Below are 16,180 nucleotides of genomic sequence, written 5' to 3'. Positions count from 1 at the left end.
AATTTAAGATGAAATGATGTTATATAAAACATGCTATTTTATGTATGTTATGTTATAGCTTGTGTAGAAACTAAAATTGAAATGCAAGTGAGGTGACCACAGAATGTGGCTAAGAAATCGCACTTTTTTCAACATGTTGGTTACTCAATACTATATCAATTAATTCCATAATCGAAGTTAATTATTGTGTAGGGTATTTTGGAGCTTTTATTTGCTCAGGATGATACTCTGCTGGTTCTGCCCTCGGACCAGACAGGGTCTCCCCAAGAAGCTGAGGGTTTTGACTGGACAATAAGATGTTGGACTCTGTGTTTAGTTTATGCCTTCAAAGTGGGAATCTTAACTGAATGTGAACTGCAGTTATGCAACAAGGTGGAGTAACCCACCATGGGGGGAGAGTGCAGGGAGGGGTGGGGAGAATCCCAGTACCTTTGAAACTGTATCACACAATACAATGTAATCGATGAATAAAAAAAAAAAAAAACAGAAATTAAAGTTTTGGAATTAAAGAAAAAATAAATCTATATTCTGCCAATAATAATAATAAAAAGAAATGCATGCACATTCCTTATTTGCAGCCACACATAACTTGTAGGCATTATGGGCTTTCTTGCTCAACTTCCTCCCATAACTGACATGTAGCTGACACTCATCAAATACTAGTGTAATTCAGAGAGTTGTTTAAGGTAGAAGCTCAAGGTACACTGCAGAAGAGAGTGCTAGTGCCATTATCACCAGAGGACAAATCAATGGGAATAACCAGCTTTGGAACTGACCCTCCAAAAGCTTGAAGCAAGTAAACTGCTTTTGTCCTAATAAGCAATGTATCTAAGTATTTCCCTACAGTAATGAAAAATCTGACTACTACATGTTATACTTTCTTCACAGAAACAGTGTCAGAGGAAGAATCAGTAGTTATTTTCACCATCTCCCACACAAAATGAAGAAGCCCAAATTATCAGGTATCAACTCAGATCGAGCTGCCAACATTAATTTCTAACTTTTCTGTCTGCAAACGAAGGTATCTTCTCTTTAACTCTGGCTAGAGAGGTACCAAAGGTTAGCTAAAGCAGAAGGTTTATGTAAATTCCAAAGTTTTGTAAACCAATGGAAATATGCAAAAGTATTTCTTCTCTGATAGCTATTGGGCATGGGACTCATCTTAAAAGTTCTTTCTCATCCATGGCATTGTTATTGTATAAACTTGCCACTGACTTGCAAAAAATGTTTACTACTACTCTGAAGTCAGAACTGCAAAGAGAGGGGAACAGAGTTACATTGTGCATCTGCTGCATAGATTCCTTAGTAATGTGATAACAGATCTATAATATGGCCCAGCCATTCTATCCCTTGGAATTTATCCAAGGGAAATAAAATAAGCATATTAAGGTGTTATCTATACCCCCATGTTTAGTTACTCAACTGGTAATAGCCAAGATATAAAATAAACTTAGAAATTCATACAAGCTGTTACATATATGCACATATATGTATGTGTATACACTGTATATATCACTAATAACTGTATGTATCTATATAACCATACACACACATATACACACACACACACACACACACACATATATATATATATATATATAGAGAGAGAGAGAGAGAGAGAGATACTAGTAAACCATGAAAGAGTGAAATGGTGTGTTTCCCCAACAAAATATATGCAATCACAGATCATTATGCTTAAGTGAGAGAAATTAGTCACCAAAATGCAAACATGATGTTGCCTTTGACTTGTGGTAACCAATAAACACAGAATAAAAATATAATATATATGAAAAAAAGTCTCTGTATTCTCAAATAAAGTGCATCGGCATTAAAGTGTGGATGATGGGTGCAGTGTAGAATAATACAATCATTTCTCTGTTAAGCTTCTTTTTGTTGTATGTTCAATTAATCCTAACACTAGACATGGCAGAAAACATGAGCTACAGAGAGACTACACAGATGAACGACAGACTTCAACAATGGAGTGCCCAGGACTAAGGAAAAGAGCTGGAGTGACATTGTTTGCAGAGACTGAGGCTGAAGCCTCCCCAGGATTGACCAACAGAACCCCCTAAACAGACACACATATACCCCAAACCAAAGCAAAATCTGTCGGGGAATCTCCGAACCCGCGGAAGAAAACCCTACACTGAGTGAATGTGTAGGAACTTTTTATTCCACCAGGCAGCATGCAAACAGGAAAGCCGTCTGCTCCTTCTTTCTCTCCCCTCTTTCTACCTCTCTCTCCAGGACCCAACCCGCTTAAATAGAACACCTAGCCAATCAGCCAAAAGGTCACCCCTGCATGCGGGAAGCAACCTATCAGGCAAAAGGTCACCTCTGGACGTGGGAAGCGACCAATCAGCTAAAAGGTCACTCCCACAGGCAGGACATGCAGCCGTGCCCCAAGGGGAAGGCACTTCCTGAACTTGTTTACCGCTGCCCTCATTAGGGCGTTGGTCTGCGGCGCCGTCCTAGACAGCCCCATAGATCATTAGGCACTCTCAACAACTCCCCCTTTTTGTTTAATTAACAAGGGACCATGCCTGTCTTAGGTGTTCCGAGTTAGCACTCTCCTTACCCGTCATGGGCTGACCGTGCGGCCGTGGATGCAGCGCCTGTCTTAGGTTGGTAGAGCCCATATCAGATACTTACCCGTCTTTGACTACCGGTCCAGCATGTTCAGCCATACCCTGGGGGACTCTCGTCTATGGAGCACAAACACCACTTGCACTAGCACCTGCTGTTGGGCTTAATGGCTCCACACCCGAATTAGGGTGATGCAGCCAACCCAGAGCACATGAATGACAAGGAGCAGACCAACGCTGGTTAGACCAGCCCACTGGCGAGCAAATGAAAGGCCTCTCAAGACCCAATTGGCCCACTGCTCTCCTGAAGCTACTCTTACCCATGTGGCATTGACGGAAAGAATTTGCATGCGGAGCTCTCTGGTTAAATTATCGAACCTCAAGGACCAGCTGCCATTATCAGCACAGCAGTTCCTGGCTTATTAGTTTAGGAGTACAAAACATGCTATACAATAATTTCCTCTTTTGCTAATTTGATAAATCACCATCCTTTTAATTATGATATCTAATAAGAAACATTCGTGACAACAGCTTTTACCATAACCACAAAAAAATAAGTCTTTCTTTTGAAGAACAGTCAGCTCATGGTTTATTTACAGCAGTACTGGAATGTTCCTTTTTTAACGGAAGACTACATATGCTCTAATACATCCCAAAACAAATGTACTATAAATTTTATATACCAATTACACAGTAAGAGGACTTCAATACTTGCTTTTAATGTATTCATTGCAAGTACATTTTGAAGCCTCTTAATTTGAAGTTGATATAATGAGGTTATATAGTATCACCTGTAATATGATCTAAACTGGTTTAAAAGGCCTCTATAATTATCTTCAGGTACTATTTTACACTCTATTCACCGTCTTCAGGGTTTCCCTTTGCTGTCCTAGATATATACATATATAGATACACGGGTAGATATAAAAACTGCAGGAAATTTTGCATCCCATTTGTCTATACAACTCTTCAATGCTCATTTATTATGTGAACAATAAAAGAACTATTTCATGAGGTTCAGACATTTTCTATACAAGGATGAATCATTAGTCAATTTAAAGAAAGATATTTGATTTCTGTATATTGGATTATGATGATTCACATCATTGTAAAACCTAGTAAACAAAATGCTAAATGAAAGCATCTAATTCAACTCTTTCACTAGCTTGAAATCTAGTGGGACCGAGGAGCGTACAGGGGGTTTTGGGGTTTGGTCCTCCTGTATGAGAAAGACCTGCCCAGGGCCATGCAATTCTCTCCAACTTTGCCTCTCCTCCACATTGAAGTCGCGTGGTCGGACCCCTAGTACATCCCAATCACCAGTCCAGGGAGGAGCCGTAGGCGCCAAGGCCGGGTCTCCTGGTGGGGGTCTAGGTACCCAGGATTTCTTTGAATGACTCACCAATGCAGCTTCTAGTCTCTCCACCAGCTCATCCAATTCGCTCCCCGAGGCTTCCTCTTTCTCCTCTGAATCTGATCCTCCAGACTCACTAGTTGCTCCTTTTGAAGAAGCTTCCTCTTGCATTTCTCACAACAGCTCTTCCCCTTCCTGCAAGATTTCCTTAAACTTATCTGATCATTCAGTAAGACATGACTTAACCAGGTCCAGAAACCAACGGTTCCTGGTGGTAACGAACTCTTCCACTCCGCCTGCACAAGTTCTCTCCAGAGGTGCTCCCATTGGGGCAGAGTCAGAAGACCTGCACCTAAGAACCAAGGGGAAACCCTACCCACTGTCTGCAGAAATATAAGCACTGTTTTCGCCTTCACAGGAGTACCATGGTTTTTCAACAGTTTCCTTAACAGCTCCTGCATACGCATACTAGAAGACAGATTCTGCATAATGTTGAACGGTATTATTCCCTGACCGAAGGCTGTCTCGTTGCTACACTGCAAACCTCTTGTCACTACCCATGAACCTCTCGTCACTACCCTGCGAAACTCTCATCTCTGCCCTGCAAACCTCTCGTCGCTACCCTGCGAACCTGACGCACGTGTCCCCGCAAAAGCGGCTTCCTGAGCCAATGCTCAGCTACTTACCTTTTTCCTGCATCTACAGCTTCCTGAGCTGTGCGCTCAGTTGCTTACCATGTCCCATGTTGTGTGGCTTACCGGCTGAAGTGGATCCGAGTCATGGCACCAGATGTCGGGGAATCTCCGAACCCGCGGAAGAAAACCCTACACTGAGTGAATGTGTAGGAACTTTTTATTCCACCAGGCAGCATGCAAACAGGAAAGCCGTCTGCTCCTTCTTTCTCTCCCCTCTTTCTACCTCTCTCTCCAGGACCCAACCTGCTAAAATAGAACACCTAGCCAATCAGCCAAAAGGTCACCCCTGCATGCGGGAAGCAACCTATCAGGCAAAAGGTCACCTCTGGACGTGGGAAGCGACCAATCAGCTAAAAGGTCACTCCCACAGGAAGGACACACAGCCGTGCCCCAAGGGGAAGGCACTTCCTGAACTTGTTTACCGCTGCCCTCATTAGGGCGTTGGTCTGCGGCGCTGTCCTAGACAGCCCCATAGATCGTTAGGCGCTCTCAACAAAATAAAAAAGCTAGCATCATCTTAGAGGAAAAACAAAGAGGAAGGTATCGGTATAGGAGTAACAAAATTTACCCATAAATTTTAAAGCAACAGACACAACATAAAAGTAAAATCTGCTTTACTTGAAGTGAAACAAGAAGATCTGCAAAGCCTCAAAGAAGGAGAATAGAACAGGAGCAAGCAACATAAATCAGGAAACCAATGTTTCCCACTCCCCAAATGAGAAAAGACAATCTCAATCTTAGAGTTATATAATAATGACGTTGAGGATAACCGAGACAAGTAATATTCAATAACACATTATTTAACTCCATGCTGCTATAATTTGTTTTAACTTTATTCCCATTGTTGAGTATTTTTTATGGCTTTTTGTATAAGGGGATGCAAGGCAACTATATAATAGAAACTATCACATACAGATGTGAGGGCATAATGCATCAAGCAACCCTGCTACCAAATCAAAGATGGACTCCATGTGAAACTCTTGGGTATGTCTTGACTATAAAATGCTGGACCCTCTGTCACTTCCTGTACCCACAATGTCAGGATATACTTAAATAGCAGAACGATGGACTTATAACTATATGAAGAACTATGCAATTGTAATAATATTGGGGAAATTAGAGGATGGAGTTTGTGGAGTTTGTGGAGATGGTAAGGGAAATCAGAGAGCTTATAGAGTTATAACATAAAAATAAAAATGTAACAGAAGTGGGAAAATAAAGCTAAAATAGAAACACTGTAATACTGGGAATAATCCTGGAAGCCAAATACAATAAGGACCAAGAACCCCAAACAGATTTGCCAAACAATGATACTCTCCAAGAAATAATATCCCCCAACTGAATATAAAGAAAACATACTGAACCATGCACATTAAAAGAATCAGATAACATAAAGTGGAATATGAATAAGACTTATTGCTGACTTCTCAGAATGAACTCTTCAAGCAAAAAGAGAACGGAGTGACATTTTCCATACTGTAAAACAGAAAATCTGTCAACTCAAAAATATATCCATCAACGCTCTCATTTGTATTTGAAAAATCAAATTAATATTTCCACAGCAAAAAGAAGTTAGAAGTTAGAAGGATACACAAAGACTAACCCAACCCTAGAAACACTACCCTAATATTTGTTGAGGGCACTAAGAAAGGAATTTAACCACAATCAATGAAGATAAAGGGGAAGATCTTCCCATTAAAACTCACAAAAGAAACCAAAGTTAAACGAAGAGAATTAAATCCAAAAGTGATAGGATCAAATTTCATCCTATAGATATTACTCTGGACAGAAATGGCTTGAACTCATCAATCAATTGACGTAGATTAACAGACTGGATCAAAACCCAGGACCCAACTATCTGTTGAAAACAAGAGGCACATCTAACCAACAGCAACAACAACAAAACAGAAGCTGTAAGTGAAAGGATGGAAAAAGACATTTTGCAACACTGAAAAAGAAAACTGAGCCAGTATAGCCAATCTAAGATCAGATAATATATACTTCACCAGGAAAAGCATTAAAACAGATGCAGTGGAACATCACATAATGATAAAGGGATCCATCTACCAAGAAGGAGTAACAATAATAAATGTATAAATATAAAATATTAAGGCACCTAGCTACATGATATAAGTATTAATGGAGACAAATGGACAAACAATTATATGGCAAAGTGACCCACATGCTTAGATTTTTATGTGAATGGCTGCAGGTAAGGAAACATCTTATGGGGATGATGTAGTGATGCTCTGAAAAATTTGAAAGAAAAGTATATGCAAATTCGTTAGGCAGAGACTAGCATCCATGGTTGCACAGTAATTGTTGACCTTACTGACCATTTTTTCTAAATGATTTGGCACAAATTTTTGCCTTCTTAATATATATCAAATGCCCTTGTTGGTTTGGCGGACAAAGCATTAAAGAAACAGACACAAATCAATCCTTTCTATTGCTGGCTGAGTAATTTTTTCCTGTTAATCCCTCTCCAACTTCAGTGTCATCAGTGTCTCCATCCCAGTGCCACCCGGCAGTTTGATTAATAATGTACATATAGTTAAGTCAGCTGGGGTGATTTCATTCTCAACTGTGAGATTTCACATTTGGGGGATATTTGGGGTTCCAGTGCTAATGTAAAATTTTTCCTGCTAAAAATTTCTTGCAATGGTTCTGTGAAATGCCCAAACAGAGAGGATTCATTCAGGAAGCCTGAAAAGGGCAAAATTTTGTCTCTTTAGCTTTGGAAATAATAAAAAAGAATATAAAGTTGATTATCAGAGGTCATCAGGTAGCATAGAAAAAAGATACAGCAAGGGAAGATGTTGATTGAAGGACACAACATTTTAGTAAGACTAAAAGCATACATTTGACTGAATCATTGAACTTAACTCTAATCACTTTTAATATTTTCTCTGCACTTCAAAACTACTGATAGAATGCATTTTATTGAAGGAGGTAAGATTTTTGGTAACAGTGAGAATCTTGTTGGAATACAAGCATCCCTTATTCAAAATGCCTCTATTAAAGTCTTGTATAAGATTCTGACTTCTGAGTCTGTCTAATATAATCCCTGGAATGTAACAGCCTATGGGCCTGGTAGTTATGTCCTTGCTGCACAGGCAAAACACATGGAATATGTTCCTGGATCACAGCCCATTGAGACTCAGACCCAGCCATCTCAGAATTCTGCAGAGGAGACAGTGGATGGAAGCTCTGTATCTTTCCCTGAGTGTCTCTGCTTCTCAAATGCTTTGAATCATTGTATAATAAATATATGAATTACATTACAAGAAAATAATTATTACTAAAAATGATTTTGTGAAGTGCTAAATAATGGTAAGTCCTTTGGAGAATCTTAAATATCAAGGGAAATCTTAAAACATATATTATACTGTCCTTGAAAATGCACACCTGGAAGATGATATAATTAAACAGGTAAAACATAAACATTGTCTTTTAGCACATACATTAGTTGTGTCACATGCAACAGCGAAAATTTTACTGCATTCAAGTTAAGGTTTTCTCCTTTTTCCATATGATATTATTCTGAGGTTTCCTGTGTTCATGGGCAACTGTACCAGGACTAGTGAGAACAGGTGTAAATGAAGGATAGTAAATAGCTCTGCAATGTGAGCCTGGCAGAGCAGACCTAACATGTTAGCTTCCACAGCAGTCACTACCTCAGACTAACAACATTCATATTTTAAAGTAAAAGTTGGGCCTTAACAGCTCAGATGGCTAGTTATTCCATATTTGATTAAAGAGCATACATGAGAGGTCCACCAGAATGGAACCAAGAGTCTTTTTTATGCAGGTTAGGGACATACTTGTTAAGAATAAAAAATATCACCAGGTGGCATTGGATTCATAAAGAGGACCAAGGAATATAGCAGTTGTAATTGGGTTGTAGATTCACCTTTAGGCAAGACATAACAAAGAGGCAGCTCATGCGTATAGCTGGTAGAGTTTAGTGTCTGTACTTAAGCATGTGTGGAATGTAAATGATTGTGAGTGAAACATGTAGAGGAGACTGATGGAGAGATGGCAGAACACAGGTGACTAGATGTGACATAGTTGATAAGTTTTCTTGACCTTGGCGCACTTTGGCGCTGATTTGGAGGGGGCCTTTCTCTCCCCCAGAAACAAAATTGCTCTGAAGTAGGATAAAGTTTAGGAAATAGATTCTGCATTCTGCTCTAAGTGCAGAACTATTACTTCTTCTGAGTAGGATTGGGAGAGGGCAGTTTCCTGATTTCAGGAGCTGCGTTGTTTCACTGAGATGCTGACAGCACAGCTGAGCCAGCAGAGATGCAACCACAAGTCTCCTGGAGCAGTGGGGATAGCTTGACAAACCAACTGTGGCTTGTACTTGTCATGTAGTCAAGCTTATTGTTTACTTTTGTCTGTAGACAAGGACTGAGAGCAGACAACCTGCCCAGGCAGGCCTGCCTTGAGAAATAAGTCCACCAGTGAAAAGAGTGGAACCCAGCTGCTCTGCTCTGTTGTATTTTAGAAATCAGTAAAGTTCATTTTTTTCCCCTGGAGTGGCTCCTGTTGAAATGTTGCCAAGGACAGATCTGTCCTACATCTACAGGTGAAATGACACTTATGGGCCTGGAGGGAGATGAGGTGGCACCAGCCCTTCCCTATAACCATATCTTGGGGATACATCTAACAGTGAATTCACATCAGAGGCTAAGCTGGGGAAATGTCTTTCTCTGTGTCATGTACAGAAATCACCAGGAGCACGTGAGTTCAGTGATGAAGTATGGCAATTTTCAGGAAAACATTTGGAAAATTATGTTTATTGTATCAATTTTATATTCATGAAGTAATCAATTTTGTGAATTATATAAGTACCTATATGAAGATGATTGGAAAAGTACAGTTGCAGTTTTTTATGTACTTGAAATGAAATTGCATTCTGTTTTTCTTACAATAATATATATTCAATTTACCTGATATTAGTTATTTCAATGAAATTTTACATCTAAACCTGAACTAATTCAGTATGCTTTGGTGGACCAAACCTGAACTAATTCAGTATGGACCAAACCTGCACTAATTCAGTATGATTTGGTGCTATTTAATTTTTCCCTAAAAGCTGGAAGTATTTTAAGTTCTTTCTCAAAAATTTCACCACTGTTTCTCCTCAAGGATAATAAAGCATGCATACATTTTTAACACTAAATAGCAGTGTTTTCAATTGGTAGTCATCAACATGTTTCCATTATAGTGCTTGTTAATTATATCTTTTATTACCATAAAATATACATAAATATTATGCTCTATTTATATTACAATTAAAATGTTAGTTTAGTTAAAACATACATCAAAGTAAAGCAACAGAAGATAAATACTTTCTTTTAAAAATTGTTTATTTTTATTACAGAGGCATATTTATGGAGAGAGACAGAGAGAGAGAGACAGAGAGAAAAAATACTGCATTTGTTGCTTCTATTCCCAGCAAGAAGGGCTGGAACTCAGCTGATTTGAATCAAGGAGTTTTTTCTTGGTCTCCCTTGTGGGTGTAGCGTACCAAGGCTTTTGGTCATATTCTGCTGCTTTCCCAGGCCATAAGCATGGAGCTGAATGGGAAGTGAAGCATCTAGGACACAAAATGGCACCAATATGTGATGTTGGTACTTGCAGATAGAGGATGAAAACATTGAGTCATGACACTTATCCCTCAAATACTTTCTTATAATACATTTCAAGGTGATATTTAGTTTTCTTAAAATAACAAATGTGTAATACTGATAAGAGTGTTGAAGTTTTTAGAGAGGTGAGAGAACTAATTCATAACACACAGTGATATTACTGTGTAGAAAATGATCACCACATCAAAATTCTTGATTTCCTTCAGAGGTTGCAAACATTTCACAACTTTCCTTGACTAACGTCCAAATCTGGTCACAGAATTATAGCACTCTAGAATATTTAAAATGGAAAAGTGCAGGAAGCAAACATGTCATTGTAAACAAAAGCAGCCATCTTAAAAGAATTATCTGTTTTTAGTTGCACGGGTATAACATCAACTGATTTTTCAAATATTACAAAATATTAGGATTTAAAATTCTCATTTTACAATTCTTGCATTTCTGCTTTAAGGAGGACCTTAATTTAGGTAAACTCATCCTATGGGGTCTGATGAGACAACAGAGAGCACAGAACGCCTTATTCATTATTTCTAAGTTTATTAAGTGACAGCATCTCTAGGGTTGTCACATCCTTGTTGGAGTGATGCACAGTTGTGCGTGTTATTCAGCAATTAAAACACAGTTTTAATCTCTCCTGGTGCTTAGTTCATTCTAATGCTTCTAAAATGCACTTTTAGGCAGGATTATTGGAAAAAGCTTTGAGTCTCCTCAGAAAGACAGTGTATGATTTCTTATTATCCTAGTGTAGTTTTTGTCCCCTTCCTCTCCAGTGTTTTCTTTTTCTTTAATATTTATCTTAAAGACCTTGGAAATTACATTTTCAGACTGTGAAACTGTATCATCAAAAGAATAGGTGACACATTGAAATTGACCAATTCTGTTGTTAGCTTACTCTCTCTATTGCTCTGGGGTTTGTCCATGTCATTGAACAAATCCTTATATGGAGCTAATTGTGGTGCAACTATGTTTATGTGATGATTCTGCCAGTTGATTCAATTCCATCAATAAACACTATCAACCTAGTGACTTACATCTCTTCATTTGAAATTCCTATTACATTATAGTGCTATGAATATTATGTGCCTTAAGAATTATGTAAACTCATGAAGATATGGGGCTGCAAAAATCACTCTATATTCACTCATAAATACCAATACAGTTTACTACTCATGATTGAACAAATCTTTAATAATTGATACTATAAACAAGAAGGGAAAATACAGTTTATATTATTTTGGGGGACATCATTGTGGTTAAACTGTCCCTGAAACACTGGCATGTTATATCTTTGTGTAAGTCCAAGCTCTGGTTACTTAATGTTGCTGATTCAATGTCCTGTTGCTAATGCACCTGGGAAGCAATATCTGAGGGATAAAGTACTTGGACCTCATATACACGTAATGGAAAAAAATGGAGTTCCATAGCCCTAATTTTGGCCAGTTACAGTCATCGACTAGAAAGGCATTTGAAGGAGTTAACTATTAGATGGAAGATTCTCTGTCTCTCTTGTTTCCTTTTGAACAAATCATTTAAAACATATATTTCCATGCAAGTTACTCCTGAATTTTTCCACAAGGGTGTGCAGATGGGTTCTTACTGTCATTTCAGTTTTTCTCTCTTATGCACATATTAATGTAACCCCAGACATTTCATCCTTCATCGTTACTTCCGTGCCCATTTAATTGCGATATTTGTTTCATCATAATCCATGACTACATAAACACTTTGGAGTTTAATATGAAAGCCAGAATAAAGAGTGTGAACACTTTGCACACTTCTGAGCTCAGGTCTGCACTATCAGTCCCAGTAACCCCAGTCTGGCATGTCTAGCAGTGAGACCTGAGTTGCACATTTGTAGTTCAGAAGTGTTCATTTGGTTTAAAGAGATATCAATTCCTTCTATATCATGATTATATGATAGGTTACCAAATTTTGCCCAAATTTTGTTAATCTCATTTCTCTAAGGCAAGTAGTATTTAATACAAATTCTGCTATTCTTCCACGATGCCAATGCCACATAACTTATAAAAATGTAGCACACAAAATTTACTTTGAAGTTCAAATAACTATGTGTTATTTTCATGCTTACATATATTACACATGTAGACTACTATCACTTGTTAGATTATGGGAATTAAGACAGCTTTCAAGAGAAATCATGTAAATATTTTACTTCGCCTGTCAATGTTCATTCACTTTAGCCACACCTTCCTCAGTGAATTTGGATAATATGGAAAGTCTCTTTGGACATGGAGGAAGTTTGATGATCTTCAAGATCAAATCTGTTTCAGGACCTGGTAGACTATTTCAGACTAATTCAGAGCGACACACTTTAGGGAACATCACCCTCATAATTCTGTAGTAGAAGAGGCATATATTGAAATTCTTACCCAGTATTCTTTACTTATTTGCCAATTTATTTTCTTTATTTATGTATTATTTTTATTAATTCTTACCCAGTAGCCTTTATTTATTTATTTATTTATTTGTTTATTTATTTGTTTGTTTATTTTTCACGGATGAGTTTTTAATGTGAGGCAAAGTCAGTCCACAATACAAAAGTCTAAAAATCATGCCCACTTTTCCCACTTGGCTTCTGGGAAGGGAGGAGGCTGGGAATAGCTTTGCCCATAGGGGAAGGTGGGAAGGGGACAGAGGGAGGCCAAAGTAGGCTAAGACGGATGGCGAGGCCCTGGAGGCTTGGTTGGAGGGATGCACTGCCCACCCAGGGCCTCCTGTGGGCTCGGCCCATGTATGCCCTTTGGATCCATGCACCACCTGTCTGCTCTGGACCCAGGGGCAACCCCTAGAGATGTCACTTGTCCTTCTTCTTCAGCCCCTTGGCTACTGCCGCCTCTGTCGCCTCTTTGGATTCTGTTACTGCTGTGGGATCCTTAGGACTCGACTCCTCATAACACTCTACTGCACGGCCCCATTCTATCACTCACAGGGGAAGGCTGAGGCTGATGAGGGAGTGTAGGGCCCAACAGTGGGGCAGCCTGAACATTTCTGTCACTTCTACCTTGGCCAGCACCACCAGGACAGGAAGGCAGATGCAGGCAGGGACCAGGTACAGCAGGGCAGACTGTGCGTGCTTGAAAAGGTGCATGATGAAGATGGTGAGGCCCAGGCCGAAGATGTAGGCTGCGAAGCTGGTGTAGAAGTAGGTGTGCGTGTTCTTCTTCAAGCTGATGTCAAAGCGCAGAGGCAAGGCAATGAAGATCCCTGGAATGACGATGTCTCCCAGGCCCAGCATGGCGAAGTTGTCCGCTTCAAGGCCCTTCTCCAGCAGGTCTTGGGGAAACACCAATTTTATTGGTGCTTCAAAGGCCTTGGCCACTGTCACCATCACGTTGGTGCCAAACACTCAGAAGACATTGTAGATGAAGAGGCCGCCCAGCAGGATGCAGCCTGTGCTGAGGTTGTTCAGGTGCAGGAGCTCCACCCCATTCAGGGAGAAGGCCAAGCCAAACAGGTTGTTGGCGATCCAGTGCTTCCTCAGCAGGTACCAGACGCCAACAATGTTGCTCAGGCGCAGGCACACCAGATCCTTAGTGTCAAACTGGTAATTGATTATCTCTTCTTTGTTCTCTCCAGAGCCCTGTGTGAAGAGCAGCTGGTACTGACAGTTGGGGAAGTTGACTGGAAAAAATTTATTCATGAAGGGGCTGATGTTGTGGGACAGGGCCAGGATGCCCAGCACGCAGAAATACACGGACAGCAAGAGGTTGATGTACTCCTGGGAAGATATCTTGAAAAAGATGTAGACGCCCAGCAGTGTGCAGCTGGCAATGCAGGTCGCTAAGGGCCGAGTCCATGGCCAGGCTGCGCTTGGGATCCGACTCCAGCTCCAGCCGCTGGAGCACCGACACAGACGGACACACGGGCACTGCGGGGAAAAGCCACGTTCCCCTAAAGAAACAGGAAGTGACGCGCCTCCTTTACTTTATTTACCAATTCATTTACTAATTATTTTACTTTTATGCATGGCTTATGATATATGAATTAGGATAGTACAAGCCCATACATATGTAAGTAAAAATGATTGCATAGATATACTCCATGCTTCAATATATTATTGAAACTGAATTGATATTTTCCCTCAACTATGTAACCAGTGAATAATTTAGTCAATTTTGTCATGAATCCATGTTATGTTGAGGGTGCACATATGTGTTTTTGGAGCAATCAGTTACCAGTGCTGACACACCAGCATTTTTGCTTTGCCAGATTAAACCTTTGAGCAAAGTTCACCAATCATTTAATCAATTATGCAATGTGTGCTTTGTTAATTCATGCATGAATTATGGTTGCAGAAGAATTGTCTCGTCCATTCATTCTGAATTATTATTATTGAATTATTAAAGATTAAAATATGTATGCATTGCATCTTTTCAGAGTTTGCTTGAAAATGTTTTGAAATTAAAATGAAAATTCAGATTGTTTTGCTACAGAGTTTTTTGATATCCACAAATTGAGGAATCTTGAAAGGATTCAAAATTAACATAATGACAATATATTTGTTGTGGAGACAGAAATGCAGAATTTTTAAATCTAGGAATTTCTATTAGGCATTCAGGGCTCATTATACATAAATAGTCTAAATAAATATGACGGTTTGTGATAGATTTCATGACAAAAGTGAAGATCACATGTGATATGACGAAGGTCTTTTATTTTATAGGTATCTGAAATATTACCAGTTTGCTGAGATGAATAAAGTCATCACTAATGTTATTTAAAAATGTATATATTTTTTCAAGCTGGCATTGGAATATTAGCCAATGCCTTTCTCCTTGTCTTCCACATCTTCACAGAACACCAGATTCATAGGCCAAGGCCCATTAACGTAGTCATCTGTCACTTGGCTTCTTACTACACTGCTCATATTATCTGAAGACATGCTCCAATTGTTGAATGTTTCAAAGGAATTAAAATGTAAGCTTTTCTTCTATGTCAGCAGAGTGACACGAAATCTCTCCATCTCCAATACCTGCCTTTTGAGCATCATTCAGGTCATCACCATCAGTCCCAGCTCCTTCTGCTTGTCAAGATTCAAACAGAAACTCACACATTATATTGTCATTGCTTTCTTCTGTTTTTGGTCCCTCAACCTGTCTTCCAATAGCTACATGATCATCTATACTGTAGCTCATTCCAACAGGACCAATCTACTCAATGTCAGCAAAAACTGCTCACTTTCCACGATGAACTCCATCATCATGGTGCTATTTCTCTCACTTTCTTTGTTCCAGAACATCTTCTTTGTAGGAATCATGCTGCTCTCCAGCATGTACATGGTGATTTTCTTGTGTAACCATCAGAGGAACTCTGAGTACCTTTACAGCATGAGAATTTCCCCAAGAATTTCCCCAGCAAAATGGGCCACCTGTACTGTCTTAGTGCTTGTGAGTTTGTTTGTGATTATGTACTGTGTGGATATCATCATCTCTTCCTTCTCAGCTGTATTGCAGAAATATGAACCAATTGTCTTGGATATTCACAGGCTTGTTGGAAACCTCTATGCAGCTGTGAGTCCACTGGTGCTTATCAGTTCTGATAAAAGAATAATTGGTATTCTGCAAAAGTTGATAGAAATGATAATAGTTTTGTCAAGTTGATGGAAAACCTGAAAATGTGAATATTTTCATCTGCTAAATAAAATAATCCAGAATTTTAAATCTTATATAAATATACAGAGTTTACTGTTATTTTCAACTTGCATATGCAATATGAAAGTCTCAACATCTGCATGGCTCTCATAATTCAAAGTTCTTCCTGCATTGAAATTTGTGTCCCTTGTGCTTTCCTAACTTAATGAATGAGAATGTTATTTCATTCTGGTCATATGAGTTTCCCATTGATACCTAATTCCTAAGTCTTTGT

The 16,180-nt window shown here is 39.2% G+C and overlaps 1 protein-coding gene across 1 annotated transcript; it reads right to left on the bottom strand.

Moving 5' to 3' along the window:
• Positions 1 to 12,806: 12,806 nt before the first annotated feature.
• Positions 12,807 to 15,593, bottom strand: LOC131481741 (minor histocompatibility antigen H13-like). Its single transcript, XM_058671872.1, is given in 3 exon segments — positions 12,807 to 13,210; positions 13,295 to 14,095; positions 15,494 to 15,593. Coding segments are annotated over 3 exon segments (1,002 nt in total). The 3' UTR covers positions 12,807 to 13,109.
• Between the last annotated feature and the right edge of the window lie 587 nt (positions 15,594 to 16,180).

This window comes from Ochotona princeps, chromosome 13, assembly GCF_030435755.1.
Source record: "Ochotona princeps isolate mOchPri1 chromosome 13, mOchPri1.hap1, whole genome shotgun sequence".
NCBI lineage: Eukaryota > Metazoa > Chordata > Mammalia > Lagomorpha > Ochotonidae > Ochotona > Ochotona princeps.
Note: the sequence above shows the minus strand (reverse complement) of the source record. Positions and strands in the feature narration are given on the sequence as shown.